The sequence below is a fragment of the Porites lutea genome, chromosome 10 (assembly GCF_958299795.1).
Source record: "Porites lutea chromosome 10, jaPorLute2.1, whole genome shotgun sequence".
Classification (NCBI taxonomy): Eukaryota; Metazoa; Cnidaria; class Anthozoa; order Scleractinia; family Poritidae; genus Porites; species Porites lutea.
Genome location: NC_133210.1, coordinates 29,927,306 through 29,941,311, shown reverse-complemented (window position 1 = coordinate 29,941,311; position 14,006 = coordinate 29,927,306). Strand labels below are relative to the sequence as shown.

At 40.9% G+C, this 14,006-nt stretch overlaps 1 protein-coding gene across 1 annotated transcript; it reads right to left on the bottom strand.

The window, feature by feature from the left end:
* Positions 1 to 548: 548 nt before the first annotated feature.
* Positions 549 to 13,965, bottom strand: LOC140950474 (NADH-ubiquinone oxidoreductase 49 kDa subunit-like). Its single transcript, XM_073399706.1, has 16 exons — positions 13,853 to 13,965; positions 12,123 to 12,253; positions 11,868 to 11,971; positions 10,524 to 10,604; positions 9,024 to 9,144; positions 8,212 to 8,324; positions 7,400 to 7,474; positions 6,978 to 7,055; positions 5,699 to 5,784; positions 4,868 to 4,987; positions 4,450 to 4,501; positions 3,888 to 3,965; positions 3,113 to 3,208; positions 2,630 to 2,713; positions 2,036 to 2,093; positions 549 to 950 (listed from the first exon to the last, which is right to left on the bottom strand). The coding sequence occupies exons 1-16, from the start codon at positions 13,954 to 13,956 to the stop codon at positions 913 to 915; spliced, it is 1,419 nt and encodes a 472-aa protein (XP_073255807.1). The 5' UTR covers positions 13,957 to 13,965; the 3' UTR covers positions 549 to 912.
* Positions 13,966 to 14,006: the final 41 nt, after the last annotated feature.

Genomic DNA, 14,006 nt, shown 5'->3' with positions numbered 1-14,006 from the left:
GGAGTGGGTATTAGAGTGAATCTGGATACGTGTGGACGCGCGATTTAAATACGGATACGTGTGGCCGTGGACATTTTTGAATCCGGAAAGAAAAAGTTGCAGATTAAAAAATATCCGGATACGTTTGAACGGGGTCTAAAGCGAACTGTGTCTTTCAAATTTCGTTATATTCACGTGCATATGTACGTATAACTTTTAAAAAGACAAAGAGCGAATTCCCTTGGGAACATCAAATGACCCACATACGGAAAACAAAACATACAACTAGTAGGTCTATTTCGCGCCCCAAATTACCGAAACTTCCGGAGAAGGGCCAGGCGTTAAATTTGTTGTTCGTTTTCAGGGCAAAAGTATGTTAGGATCGATACGTTTTTACAGCAGGCCATCAAGCAAGACGCCTCTGTATCCCCATTCTGCCCAAAAACTGGGATGTTTGGAGGTACAGTGTAACACTTCAAAAAGGACCTCGCACGGCGCCGTGTGGCAAAGGATAAAGATGTGAGGCTGGGTGCGCAGGCGACAAGTAAGATCACAACTAGAAAACTCACTAATGTTCTTGTAAAATCATTCTTTTAGTCTTATTTTACAAAGTTATTCAACCACTCTGTCGTTATGGTCAGAATTACATTTCAGTCAGCACTAGTTTCTTGCAGACGTTTTCCTTTCTTCCAAAAAAAAAAGAAGAAAACGAACGAGTACGCGGACAAACTCTAAAGCAAATGCACAAAGCTTCATAACAAGCTAGGACGTCTAGGGACAGACTAAAACAAGGCGTTCGTGCCGCGCGATCTCAATTTACAACTACATGAGTACTGGACTCCAAAATTAACCAAGTAATATGTGATAACAGAGACCTTGGAAAAAAAGTTCATTGCGGATAAACCCGTAATATAATCTTGTTTGGATGGAAACTTAGCGATCGATTTCTCCAAACACAACATCAAGTGTACCTGAGAGGAAATATCAAAGAGACGCATTAGAATGAAAATACCACCTTCCGGTCAATCAAACTTGATTTTATTACGACTTTGCCTGATTTCACTGGGAATTTAGGTTTTATTCACACCATGCCGGAGAGCTCTTCTGCGCGTTCCTGCACCCCCGTCCCACTAACCTACTTGTAGCCACACCTTCCCCGCGACAACGGAAAAACGTTTTGTCAGGGGGAGGGTGCGGCTACAGGTAGGCTACCGTCGCACCTATCGGGCGCTCCTCGCTCGTTTCGCTCGCCTGTTAGGATGATTTTACGTTTCTGTGAAACTGCCCACCTACCCCTCCCCTAAACCAACATTAACACGTAGTTCTTACTTAGGGCAAAATGTTGGCTTAGGGGAGGGGTAGGTGGGCATTTTCCCAGAAACGTAAAATGATCCGCCTGTTATACAGGCTACCACGAAAATCGTACAGGACAGGGCTTCTGTTCCCTCAGAAGAACGGTTCTGGCGGGGCGACTTCTGCGCCGCGCCGATCTCTAAAGTGGAGAGTCACATACCGGATAGGCGCCCTGGACAGCTATCCGATATGGTCGTAAAAACAGCCTTTATCTGAGCTTATGTCCACAATGATATTTTTCCGACTTCTAACTGGAGGTGAAAACAATAACTTCTGCAAAACTTGGGAGGCAAACAGAGTGTATTTAAGGGGATTCGAAGCTAGTTTAAGCTTTTCCCCTTAAAAACGGAATGGGTTTTGACTTAATCTGTGTTTGCCTTCAAAATAGCTACGGCATTGCGTTTGCTACGCAGGCTTTAACCCTTTCAGCCCTAAGAGTGATCAGCGTCAAATTTCTCCTTGTAATATCACTGCTTTATAAAACACAGTGGTCATGAGAATTGAGGGCATGATCACACAAGATGAATCTAATTGATACTTCAACAAATTCTGCCCACTGCTTCTATTGAAACATATACGGACAACAAATGAGAATTTGAATTTTGATATTAGGGTTTAAAAGGTTAAGATTTATCACTTTTAAGCAAAACATGAAGCGGAATTTTGGAGGTTATTCCAAAGTTATGGGATAGCAAAAACTTACCAATAATTGCAACAACATCTGCAAGCATATGACCTTGGGAAACCAAATTCAGACCACCCTGTAGAGAATAATGATAATTATAATCCCTGAATACTACTAATACAGAGAATACCTAATTTACAGTATCCAAAAAACTAGACTAGAAGAGTGCACGCGCCCACGTGACTAACGCTAAGTCTTGCTTTCATGAGCCCCAGCATGCGTTTGGCTGAAAAACTGTCATGCCACTTTCTTAACCAATCAGAAATATTCCCCACATCAACTGCGACCTTCTCGCCAACGTTTTCCCGCGCATGATGCCGACTACGTGAAACTACGTAGACACTGATTGGCTTATCGGGTTGTCAGCGCGTGTTAAGGTGATGTTACACGAGACGATTCGCAACGACGATTTTTGCGCAACACAGCATTGCAACATTGTTGTGACATGGTTTCGAATGGTTACAACATTGTTTGAGTATTGCAACGCTGTGGTGAGCTTAAAATCGTCGTTGCGAATCGTCCCGTGTAACATCACCTTAAGCCAAGGTGACCAGCCACTGTGCGTTCTTGAGGACAGTCCAAATGTATAAAATGAATCTACATAAAACTCACCAAATGTGCAAAGCCTGGAGCTTTGATCTTGCAGCGATAAGGTCTGCTGGTTCCATCTGACACCAAATAAACGCCAAACTCTCCCTTGAAATTGAAAAGTAAAAGGGTTCGTAGTCGGTATCGAGTTTCCTTAGTACGCTTGTTGTTGTTTTTCTTAGAAAATTGGTATTACTTTTATAAAAAATGAAACTTTTAAACTTTTCTTAAACAATGAATGAGTGTTTAAATGACTAGACATAGAAAAGACAAATGCAGGCAAGATACTAAGGCTAAAAAAAGTCGAGGAACTATGGACAAAAAACGGCAAACTGACAGTCACGATATAAGTAATTAACTATAAACAGGTAGCAACTATTGTGAGTCGCTCTGCAAAAATGTCTCTAAAATACCCATGTAATACCGGAGACCTTTAAAACTGAACGCAATAGAAGAAATGGACTTTGAGAAAGTCTATAAACGGCCTTCTCTGGCTGTAAAACTCACCTTAGGGGCTTCAATTGCTGTGTAAGTTGCTCCCGGAGGGACTTGATACCCTTCGGTGTAGAGCTTGAAATGGTGGATAAGAGCTTCCATGGACTCCTGTATTCAAAATCGGAAATCGAGAGGTTGTTAGGGGGTATTTACATGAGACCGGGACGAACTCAGACGGGTGCGAATTTGTAGTTTTGCTGCCGTTTACATAAGACCGGGACGAAAGGCTTGGTCGATTACTTGTGGGGAGGAGCGTTGCGTGACGACACTAAAAACGGCTGTGTAGCAGACTACCACCCACCAAACATGCCAACATTGTTTCACTCAAAGTCATATCGTTGAAACCTCTCGTAAATGACCACCTCTCGACCGTGAATTGGGGGAACAGTTTTATAATTTTCCATTGTTTTAACCTCCTGTAAGCGACCACTCAAAGAATAGTGTAATCCCTATATTCACTGTATGTACTACGCTTCTCAGAGCAAACGAAAACTGACGTTCAGTGACGGCACGGAACCACACCTATGGTAGCTTCAAAATTGCATTTAATTAATGTTCTCCCAAAAGGTAAACGTTCCAGGACTGCTTCTCAGATCAGAACCTTATGGTACAAATATCGTGGGCGCCCCCTAAATTTTCGCATTTTGGGTTGTATATTTCAATAGGTTCTAGCTCGCGAGCAAGCTCTCCTCGCGTGCCACTCGTGCGTGTACTTTTTACGATATCCCCCAAATGGAAAGCTTGTTCGCAGGCTAGATGGTTTGTGTACAAAATACGAGAAACTTGCCTTCATTTCAGCTCTCTTTGGTGGTGAGATTTTGGCATCGTCCACCTTAATTTCACCTGGGGGCATCTTGTTCAAACACTGTTATAAAAGACACAAATGAAGCGTTGTTTGAAGAGGTTAGTAACTAAACAAACTAGCATCAAAGAAGAAGGCACTGCGTTCATTATAAAAGCGTTGTTTTGGAAAGCATTCAAGGTCAGGTATCGTGAATTAATGTCACTCGGGTACTAGAACAAAATTGGCTATTCAAAGTAGCTACGGTTTTTCAAAGGAGGTGGGGGGAGCGTCACATTAATTGTGTCACACCCAGGGTACGTACCAGTCATATCGACATCATACCCATGCTTGGTCTTAATAAAAGTAACATTTTTTTGGATGAGCAGTAGACGTGGGGGAGGGGTAAGTTGGGTGTGGAGGAGGGGGCTGGAGAGACAAGCCTACAAAATAGCTCCATAGATAAGTCACGCGTTGAAAAGGACCAAATATGTTGTCAACATTAAGAAGGAAGATCACATTCTGAGATTGGGGTGTCTGTGCTCTCACGCTTCATTTGCACACTGACCTGCTCAATAATCTTCAGACTCTGTCGCATTTCTTCCATCCGGATCAAATACCTAAAAATATCACGGGGAAACTTGATTAAACAAATCAAGACCGTAAAGAGTGCACAAATGCCAACTAACAACCCATACTTTGCCATTATCTTCTTCAAGATAAAAAGTTATCAAGTTTCTGTTGTCTTGAATAAACAAACTTGACCGCGATTTCTTGCAGAAGAAAGAGGGATAGAAGGAGTTCCTTCGTTCTCACCCCCTGCCCCACCCCTTCACTGATTTTCCCGCTAACATACATCTCTTTGCACCATCCCACAACCTGAGCTGCTGGAACCGATGAATGAATGCAGAGAATATTAATAAGCTCGGGGTCGATTTTGATGAAAAAGGGAAAAATTTCAGTCACATAATTCCTTCAATCCTTACCTGTCGTAACAGTCGCCATTCTTGCCAATGGGAATGTCAAAATTCACTTTGTCATACGCATCGTACGGCTGCGATTTACGCAAATCCCACTTGATACCGGAGCCACGCAGCATCACTCCACTGGCACGAAAAAAGACAAATGATACGTCAGTCGCAGAGTTGCTTTTCACAACATATAGCTAACAGCTGTGGCCAGCAGTTAGTGTTTGTTAGTGTTAGTGCCTGTTAAACATTGGTAAGTTAGGGGCTAACGCTCAAAGCCTCAGCTTGTAAACCACCAGTAGATGGTCAATTTACTTAATCAAAAGCCAAATCTTTGAAATCCCTTTTCCCCTTCCGGAGAACAGGGAGTGGGAGCTCGGGAGAATGGGGGGGGGAGAACGGGAGAATAGGGGGCGGGAGATCAGGAGGATAGGGGGTGGGAGATCGGGAGAACAGGGGGGAGATGAAGAGTATAGGGAGTGAGAGATCGGGAGAATAGGGAGCGGGAAGGGTACAGGAAGCCAAAAAGGGAAGGGTGAGAAGTGGGAGAGATAAGGGGGAAATTATAAATGTTTTATATTTTGCAAACGAAAAAGAGCTAAAGAGAGAAAGTCAAGAGAAAGGGTCGAAAACAGGGAATGCAAGGTGCGGGAAGGTGAGGCGGGGGGGGGGGTCTTTCAAATTTGGTCAATGCTTGCAGGTTATGAAGAACAAGCCCGGAGATTTAACGTCTGGAATCTTTCAAATTTGGTCAACGCTAGCAGGTTATGAAGAACAAGCACGGAGATTTAAGCCATAAGAAACGGAGATATATTTTGAATGAAAGACAAAAAAAAAACTGTTGCCAACCTGAAGCCGTAATTGAGAGCATCTTCTGCGGTGACTACGCCTACATCCACTGTTCGCTGTTTCCAGATTCTGTTGTTTGTCAACATCTGAAAATAAATTTCAAAAGATAACTGGGGTTTTTGAACAAAAATATAGAGTTAGAGAATTTGCCTGCGTGATATCTTTTTTTTGAGAGATGTTTTTGCTGCCCTCACCACTGTGGTATAATCTTAAAATGCCCTGTTTACACTTGAATGGTATGCTCGTTTGTCTCTATTTCAACCTGCGCTTAGCCTGGGAGCAAAGCCTTCATTTTTGGTGGCGATCGAAACAAGCCTCGCGGAAACGCACTCCTTACTCTTGCGTCTCCTTTTGCGTGCAGTTCACGCGTGACTTTACATAATATCCCCCAAACTGAAAACTTTTCGCAGGCTGGTCTCCATTATGTTACTTCCGTAAAAGTTGCATTATCAAACGGTACAAAGACCATTAACTACTTCCCGTACTGCAAAGCATCAGGCCATCGGGCCAAGATCATTGGACAGGTTTTTCATTTAACAGTGTTAATGCAAATGTACCTTTACCAAACAGTTCAAAAAAGGTCGACGTTATTCCTCATGCATGCTGTCCAATAAATGTGCAGTTCACCTGAGAGTCACGTTGTACACAGTCAAGGTCCATGGGTATGATACTCTGAAGGAGGGAGGGGGTCCAAACCTTCTGCCTTCCGTACCTTGAATTTTCATATTGCCCCTCTTTTTCTTGGCTTCCTCCCTTGATACGTTTTTCGATTTCAAAATATTAAGAATGTATTGTTGAGCAGTTTCCCCTATTTTTCCAATTCCCGTCCTTTTAGAACTTCCGCCTCCCGCATCCCTCCCACCTCCTTTTCTCCTGGAGTCCCACTGTGCTGGCTTCCCCTACTACGATGTTAAAGTTAGTAATACAAAACGCGCGGGGGACTCCCATATGAAAGAGGCGGGGATGCTCGTCTGAAATTTTGAATTAAACCCCTAAAGGAGACCAATCTGGGCGTGGCCCAACCTTTCTTTTTTCACCCCTAAAAGAGACCATGTTAAACTTTGATTACTTAAATCCAGTAAATAAAACAAATTTAAAATATATAATTTTTTTATAATTCTTCGCGGGCAACCCTAAAAGAGACCTATGATGGTACTTGGCCCAGAACACCCTAAGTGAGACCAAAATCCGAAATTTACACCCCTAAGCGAGACGACGAGCATCCCGGCCCCTCTCATATGGGAGTTGTCACTACCCGGGGGCAAAAACGTTACTACACCTCTTCAACTTCATCCAGTCGCTGGGCGAACTTTGAAACAAAGTCATAAATATCATCCATCAAACCGAGTGGCATATCCTGAATGAAGAAGACAACAAATACCAAAATAAAAATGAGATAATAATAATTTAGAGATGGGTAAGGTATTCTACAGTGCAGGAGCAGCGTCGGAAAAAAAATCTATCTCTAAAGGATGCCAGCTTCTTCCCACAAGGTAGTGATCCACCTTTTGATGGCAGCCAATAGGCAGATTGCTTCCTAATACTTAGTAATTAAATTACTGATATGCTGAGGTGACAATGCAAGGAAAGATTTAAAAACAATTAAAAGCATCTAAAAGAGATACAAAACGTCACTCGCAGCCAGTGAAGTTCACATCGCTGAAACAATAAATAAAGTCAGGAGGTTTGCTTAACACTTACCAACGCCACTCCACCCGGTCTGACATAGGCTGCATGCATGCGGGCACCAGAAACTCTTTCATAAAACTCCATCATCTGCAGCAAACATAGTATACAAGAGAAAAAGAGCTAGTGAAGTAATACATCAAAAGCGGCAACAGACAGTATTTCATCTGAGATCCAGAGGTGAAGAGGAAGTGGTGGGAAAAAACAAGGCACAGCCAAGCTTTTTTTTGCAGACCGACTTTGAGGATGTCTGGGAATTAGCCCCGTAGTAGGCGCTTGGATGTACTGGGTGAAAGAGAGAACGGGCGCACGTGAGGGAGCGCACATTTTTTCTTGTGCCCACTACTTCCAAGCGCCAGGCTATCTGGGAATCAGATGAGGTAATGTTGAGTCTTTCAGGAGCCAATATCCTAGAGCGAGCAACTTTCACTTACACATGTCGTGGCTTTTTTACCCGGACAGTTTACTTTTAGAATGGTTTTGGCCCAAATATTGGTCGAGTATCGCCCCCCCCCCCCCCCCCCCCCCCGATCCCACCCACCGGAGAGAGAAGCCGAAATTTACCTGACCTGACACTATACATGTAACATGTGCTACAGAACGCTAAGAGTGATCAGAATGAAATTTTTCCTTATAATGTCAATGCTTTAGAAAACAGAGTGGTCATGAGAATTGAGTCCATTATCAGGGAAGATCAGTCTGATATTTAAACAAATTCTCCAAACTGCTTCTATTGAAAAATTATAAGGACAGTAAATGAGAATCTCAATTTTGATATTAGGCTTTAATCAGATACTGACTGTAGAGTCATATAGAAATGTTATTACCTTTTCTCTCTCTTCAAACATCCAGAAAAATGGGGTCATAGCACCAACATCAAGAGCATGTGTGGTGACACCCATTATGTGGTTCAGTATTCGGGTGATTTCACCAAACAACACTGAAAAAAGCAAACAGAAACCATGGTTGTTAATTAAAAGGGCAGCAAAATTAACGCAATGTGCAAAGCACTTAAACTTTAATAACAACAATTTTTGAGATCAAGCCAATCAGAAGGTGGAAATTCAGCAACTTTTTACACATGTAACCTGTCATTATGTTTTAGTTCTTGAAATAAAAGAAGAAGAAAAAAGTTGCACTCCCACAAGACTGACTTGCTACACCAATATCAAATCCTAATATGTGATCATTTAAAATTTGCTACTGAGTAGTACTTTCTTTGTGGTACATTTAATAATTTGCCATTAAAAAGGTTGTTCTATACTTTTGAGTCTGTGGGAGAAATGCTGTGACAGTGTAACCATTCAAATAAAAGCTACTGAGCAGTACTTTCCTGTGGTACTGTTTACTTTGCTGTACAAGGTGGTTCTTACTTTTGAGTCAGTGGATGAAATCCTGAAGTGTGACAATTCCTGTGGTACTGTTTGTTATACTGTACAAGGTGGTTCTAACTTTTGAATCTGTGGGAGAAATGCTATGGAGAACGATTCCACCAAAACCTCATGACAGCATTCTCTCAATGTTTTGGTTTTTTCTTATCAGTATTCTACAAATTAAAATTGCCATTTAATTTTTAAAATTTTACTATGGGGAACCACGGGGTTGTACTCGTGAATGTAAAAGAAATCCATCACCACACCTCTGATCCATTTGGCTCTTTCTGGAATTTCAATATTCAAGAGTCTCTCCACGGCTAGAGAGTAACACTGTTCATTTGTCATCATAGAAACATAATCCAGACGATCAAAGTATGGTAAGGCCTGAAACAACAGACACACATAGTACTGAGGATATAATTTTCTTTAGTAAAATCCAACTAGTGGTCTATTATCAATGATGCGTTCTGATTGGTTGAGCTACTACTAGGCTACATGTTATAGCCCACTAGTAGCGAAAAGGCAGGTTTTGGTGGCAAAAAAGGATTAAAGTCCAGCTTTAACAAGCTAAAATTTTTTTATTCTTGATATTTTTGACCAACTAGTTGGATTTTACTAAAACAAAAATTATTCCTCTCGCCCTCATGGCCTCTGAGTCAATAGCCCATTCGGCCTTCGGTCTCATGGGCTATTGACTCACAGCACATTTGGGCTCAAGGAATAATTATTGTTAAATATATCACACTTTGACTCCAGCTTCTTATTACAACATCTCAGAAGCACTCATAATAAGGAGCTATACAATAATTATTTTGCAATACAACAACTTATGCTTTTTTGTATATTTCTTTGCCATCACTGCATGACTACCACGCAAATCTTCCTAATTTCACATTTTATGGAGGACGCGCATACAAGACAACAATTTTCTTTTTGTTTTTGCGAACTTAGATATGGTCCTTTAGAATTCAACTCCTGAAAAATCGCCAACATTTGTCAAATTAAAGGAGTTGGAATAAGAGCGCTGAAGTTTAAAACAACAAAAATTCACTCTGCGTTTTTGCTGCTATTGCTGTTGTTGTTGCTTTAGCTCTCTAATTAATATTACAGTCCTTTTTCTGTAAAACAGAGACCTTAACAGCACGTATAAGGAATACTGTCTATCGTAGAGATGTGGCAACATTTTTTGGTTACCGGTACACCCAAATACAATCATGGTTCATATAAATCTAAAAACTATATATTTTCAAGGACATTTTAAGGACAAATTCCATTTTTCTATAAACTTGGCTTTTGCACAATGAGGCGCAACATACTCCTAAACTTTAGTAAATTACAAGTACTTGATGTTTTGTAAAGAAACACAAGCAATATAACACGAAACTTCACCCTGACAAAGGGCTAACACTTGACTTTCAGCCTCTTTATCTCCCTACAATGGTCAAATCCATCTACCTCATTAATTCAGTTGATATAACAAAACCTCATACCCCAACTGACACACTGAAAACTAACCCCTTGATATAAAACTGTAAAAAATTTGTCACAGGAAATTAAAGGACAATAAACCTTGGAATCAAAGCCTGTGCGAAAAATGATCATTAAGTAACCTCCTTGATGTGGGCACCAAAGTGACTAGGCAAAATATACCCTTACAGAGGGGTCTGTATTATAGAAGTAAAGATTGTATGAAGTTTAGCATCTCTGAGTACAATCTTGAGAACTGTAGTTTATTCATTTTTCCAGTTTTCTAATTACTGTACCTGTAGATATGTCTTGTACTCAATCAACTTCTCAGTGGCACGATGTAGGAGTCCAACGTGAGGGTCTGCACGAATGACAACCTACACACAATGCAAAGCAAACAATCTTAGCATCTTACTGAAAGCAAAACTATGCATGAAACAATCTTGTTTGATGCTTGTGGGTTTGTCAAAGAGACTCATATCATATGTGTAGTGAGAACTGTATCACAGTAAACATCTGCTAATAAGAACCAGGCCTCGGTTGCTCAAACAATGGACAGTGCTATCCACCGGATAAACCACTAACCAGTGGATAAGTATTAGGGAAAACAATTGCATTATCCAGTGGATAGATTTTTATTTGCTGGATAGCGCTATCCAATGTTTGAACAACTGGGGCCAGTGGTTTAAGAACCTGGCAGAAATTTAGCACTTTAATAACAAAAAATATAGGAACCTGTTTTACCAAGCAAAACCAAGCAGTTTCTTATATATGGGTGACAGGTAAATTATGATAAACATTTTAACCAAAGAGTTTGACTGTGAGATTGCCAGTTGATATTGTGTGGTTCCAAATAATATCCATAACCCCTCCCCCCCCGGCCCCTATGGAAGATCACGGTAAATTCCGAGGGGGAGGGGGGGTTCAAAGGCAGTAATTTCCGAGGGGTAGGGTGGGTTCATGGGAAACTACTTTTCCAGAGGGTGATGAACCGGGAACAAAACATTGAAAGCAATGTACGATCGATCATAAGCACAAAAACATACGTACGTTGTTTTGAAACAAAAGTCAGTACTCCTGGCCATTGAGATGAAGTTAACATCATTACCTTTAATGTTTCTGGTTTTCTTTGAGCTAGCAAGAGCTACAATCTCCAGAAGAACAATGTGTCTTTGGAAGGAAGTTGAAATGATTTGAAATGGCAGACATGACTACAATCTTGTCCCCACACTTTCAGCTTCGTCTCATTTTCATCTGACCACAGACGGCCCAAGCTCATTACGTGAACGCGGACGTGACTCTTGCTTGCGAGTCGTGTTGTGTTACGAATGGTTATTTACAAAGGCTTGTAATTCCCACTAGTTAGTGCTAGAGACCTTTCACAAAATATCCCCAGAAAGGAGTGATCTTGCTAAGTTGCAGCTACCATAATTCCTCGAATAATAGCTGTCCCTTGATTAATCACCTCCCTCAAATAATTGTGGCTTAGACGGAAATATTTAAAATAATTGCCTCCCTTGAAAAATCACCCCATCTACCCCTCCCCTAAGTCAACATTAACACTTGGGCAAAATTGCAACTTAGGGGAGAGGTAGGTGGTTAGTTACCCAGAAATCTAAAATGATCCAAAAAAACAATACCTCGCCATCAAGTTCGAGAACCAGTCGCAATACACCATGAGCTGCTGGGTGTTGGGGTCCAAAATTCACCTGCATGTTTGTTAAAATCTTTTCTTGGGCAGGAACTACAAAATAGAAGAATGATCAAAAAAATGATCCCCTAGTAAAACAGCTTTTTTTCATAACTGTTACACTAACTCTCCTCTTCGGTACCAAGGGAAATGTATAGAGATGAGTTAGGAGAATTTACTTATTGATAACAGGGTTAATACATACCATCTACATCCCACTTTGCAGACTCTTCATCAGGGTACATGACTGTTCCTGTCATTGATGCTAGTACACCTGGCAACTTGAGCGGTTTGTTCTCATCTTCAACCTCACTCTCAGGGAGTCGCCGCAGGTAACTGGTAAGAGTAATAACCAACAAATCTTGTTATACCTCCCAATTCAATCTTGTTTCCGAGTTGGATGAGAACATGTCAATAATATACTGTAATGTGCCAAAAATAACACCCTAGAATTTTATTAACAAACTCACTCCCACATGATGCATGGTTCAATTTGACCTGTTATCATTCCCCTCCAGTACAAGTCCAGCCCTTTGGTCCCAGGGGTGGGGAATTGTTTGAGGAGGTCCTGTTGTGGGGGTGAGAGGTGGGGCAAATAAAAAATAACCTCTCTCTGATTTTACGTAGTACATGTCATTTCTAGTATAGTTTGCATGAAGCTGTGGAACTGAAGGCTACGTATTTGAAGGTATGTTTTAAAATTTCCACAGGCCACCCAAGCTTATGAGTGTGGAATGAAAATTTAATTTCTCACAAGAGAATGGGTGTCACATTCTGGAATGTGGCTAAGAGCCGGGTGCTGGCTAATTTACCCCCAACTGAAAAAGACCTTATCACTAGTTCAAATTGCTCTAGAGAACAAAGACATGGAGTAATTTTGAAGGTGCAGTTGAGTAAAAAGCTGGGTTGACTTATAAAAAAGCCTGTTGAGCTTTTCCTTGGCTACATCCCTGGCATTACAGGCAACCGTTCAGACATTGTATGAGAAATAAAATACTGATGTCTATGAAAGCTAAATATTCATCAATTTAATCGTCTTTTTTGGCTGTTATTGTGTGATCCCTGTGACTCCCTTCATAATACAGAGAAAAGGCTGCCCAGAAAAACAGCCTGCAGTTCGGACCTTGTCTACTTGAAGGCAGTTTGCAGCCCAAAAACCTACTGAATCGCAGAATTTTAAAAGAGGCAAAGTTCTATCATCACTACACCTCAGTAAATGTTTAAAAGCGAAATATCCCCATGCATGTTGGTGGAAAAAAGGTCAAATTGAACTATGCATTATCTACCTTGAAAATGGCTTCCACCATTCTGTTTCTGTTGGCTAATCTTTTGGGAAAATATCATCATTCATTTGTGGGGCTATCCTGTTTACTCTTTCTAGTCTATTCAGCTGATCTGGCTCCATTTTAAAGTAAGAAATCCTTCTTCCATAAGTCAAATTTAATCTTGAATGTACTTCAGAATACCCGGCCACTTATTTGCATCTCGTTGATTGACAAAAGCCATTGTTTTGTAATGCTTTTATTATTATTGTCATAATAAAATATTAGAAAATATAGATTGCAGTTACTGAGGGGAAGCAAACAGACAAGCAGAAGACTTGACTAAATATAACGAGCAAACACAAAAACTTCTGTAAAGTGATGTAGTCCTTTAGATTTCATAAATAGTCCTTAATACTCCGTTCTTTCAAGTCTTCCCAACTGAATGACAGTTGAAAATTTTTCCGAATGTTGTCCTAACCATTCAATGTTTAATAAAAGAAACGCAACCTTCTTCAAAGTCAAGTATTTCAGTATCAAGCTAGTAGTCAGGCACTGTGTTTTTGAGCTGCAATTCTGTTGTTACATAACGTGAACTTTCAAGCTGTTCTTGGCCCACTATTGCGTCTTTAACCCCCGGAACTTAACTAAAAATATAAAAGAATATATCTACCGAATAGAAGAAACCACAGGCAGTCGATGAAGAAGCGATTTGCGTTGAAATAGGCGAGTAAAGTGTCGAACAGCCGCCATCTTGAAATCTTCTAATCCAGGCATTAGTACCCAGTCCTATACCATAACAAACCGTCCAGGGGTGCTTACCATTT

What these genes read in the sequence shown, in the direction of transcription:
- LOC140950474 (XM_073399706.1), bottom strand. Translation starts at nt 13,956, where the DNA reads ATGCCTGGATTAGAAGATTTCAAGATGGCGGCTGTTCGACACTTTACT. An exon ending in CCTGTGGTTTCTTCTATTCG is followed by an intron (nt 12,254 to 13,852) that starts GTAGATATATTC and finishes TACTCTTACCAG; the next exon opens with TTACCTGCGGCGACTCCCTG. An exon ending in CAGCAATTGAAGCCCCTAAG is followed by an intron (nt 2,714 to 3,112) that starts GTGAGTTTTACA and finishes TTCAATTTCAAG; the next exon opens with GGAGAGTTTGGCGTTTATTT.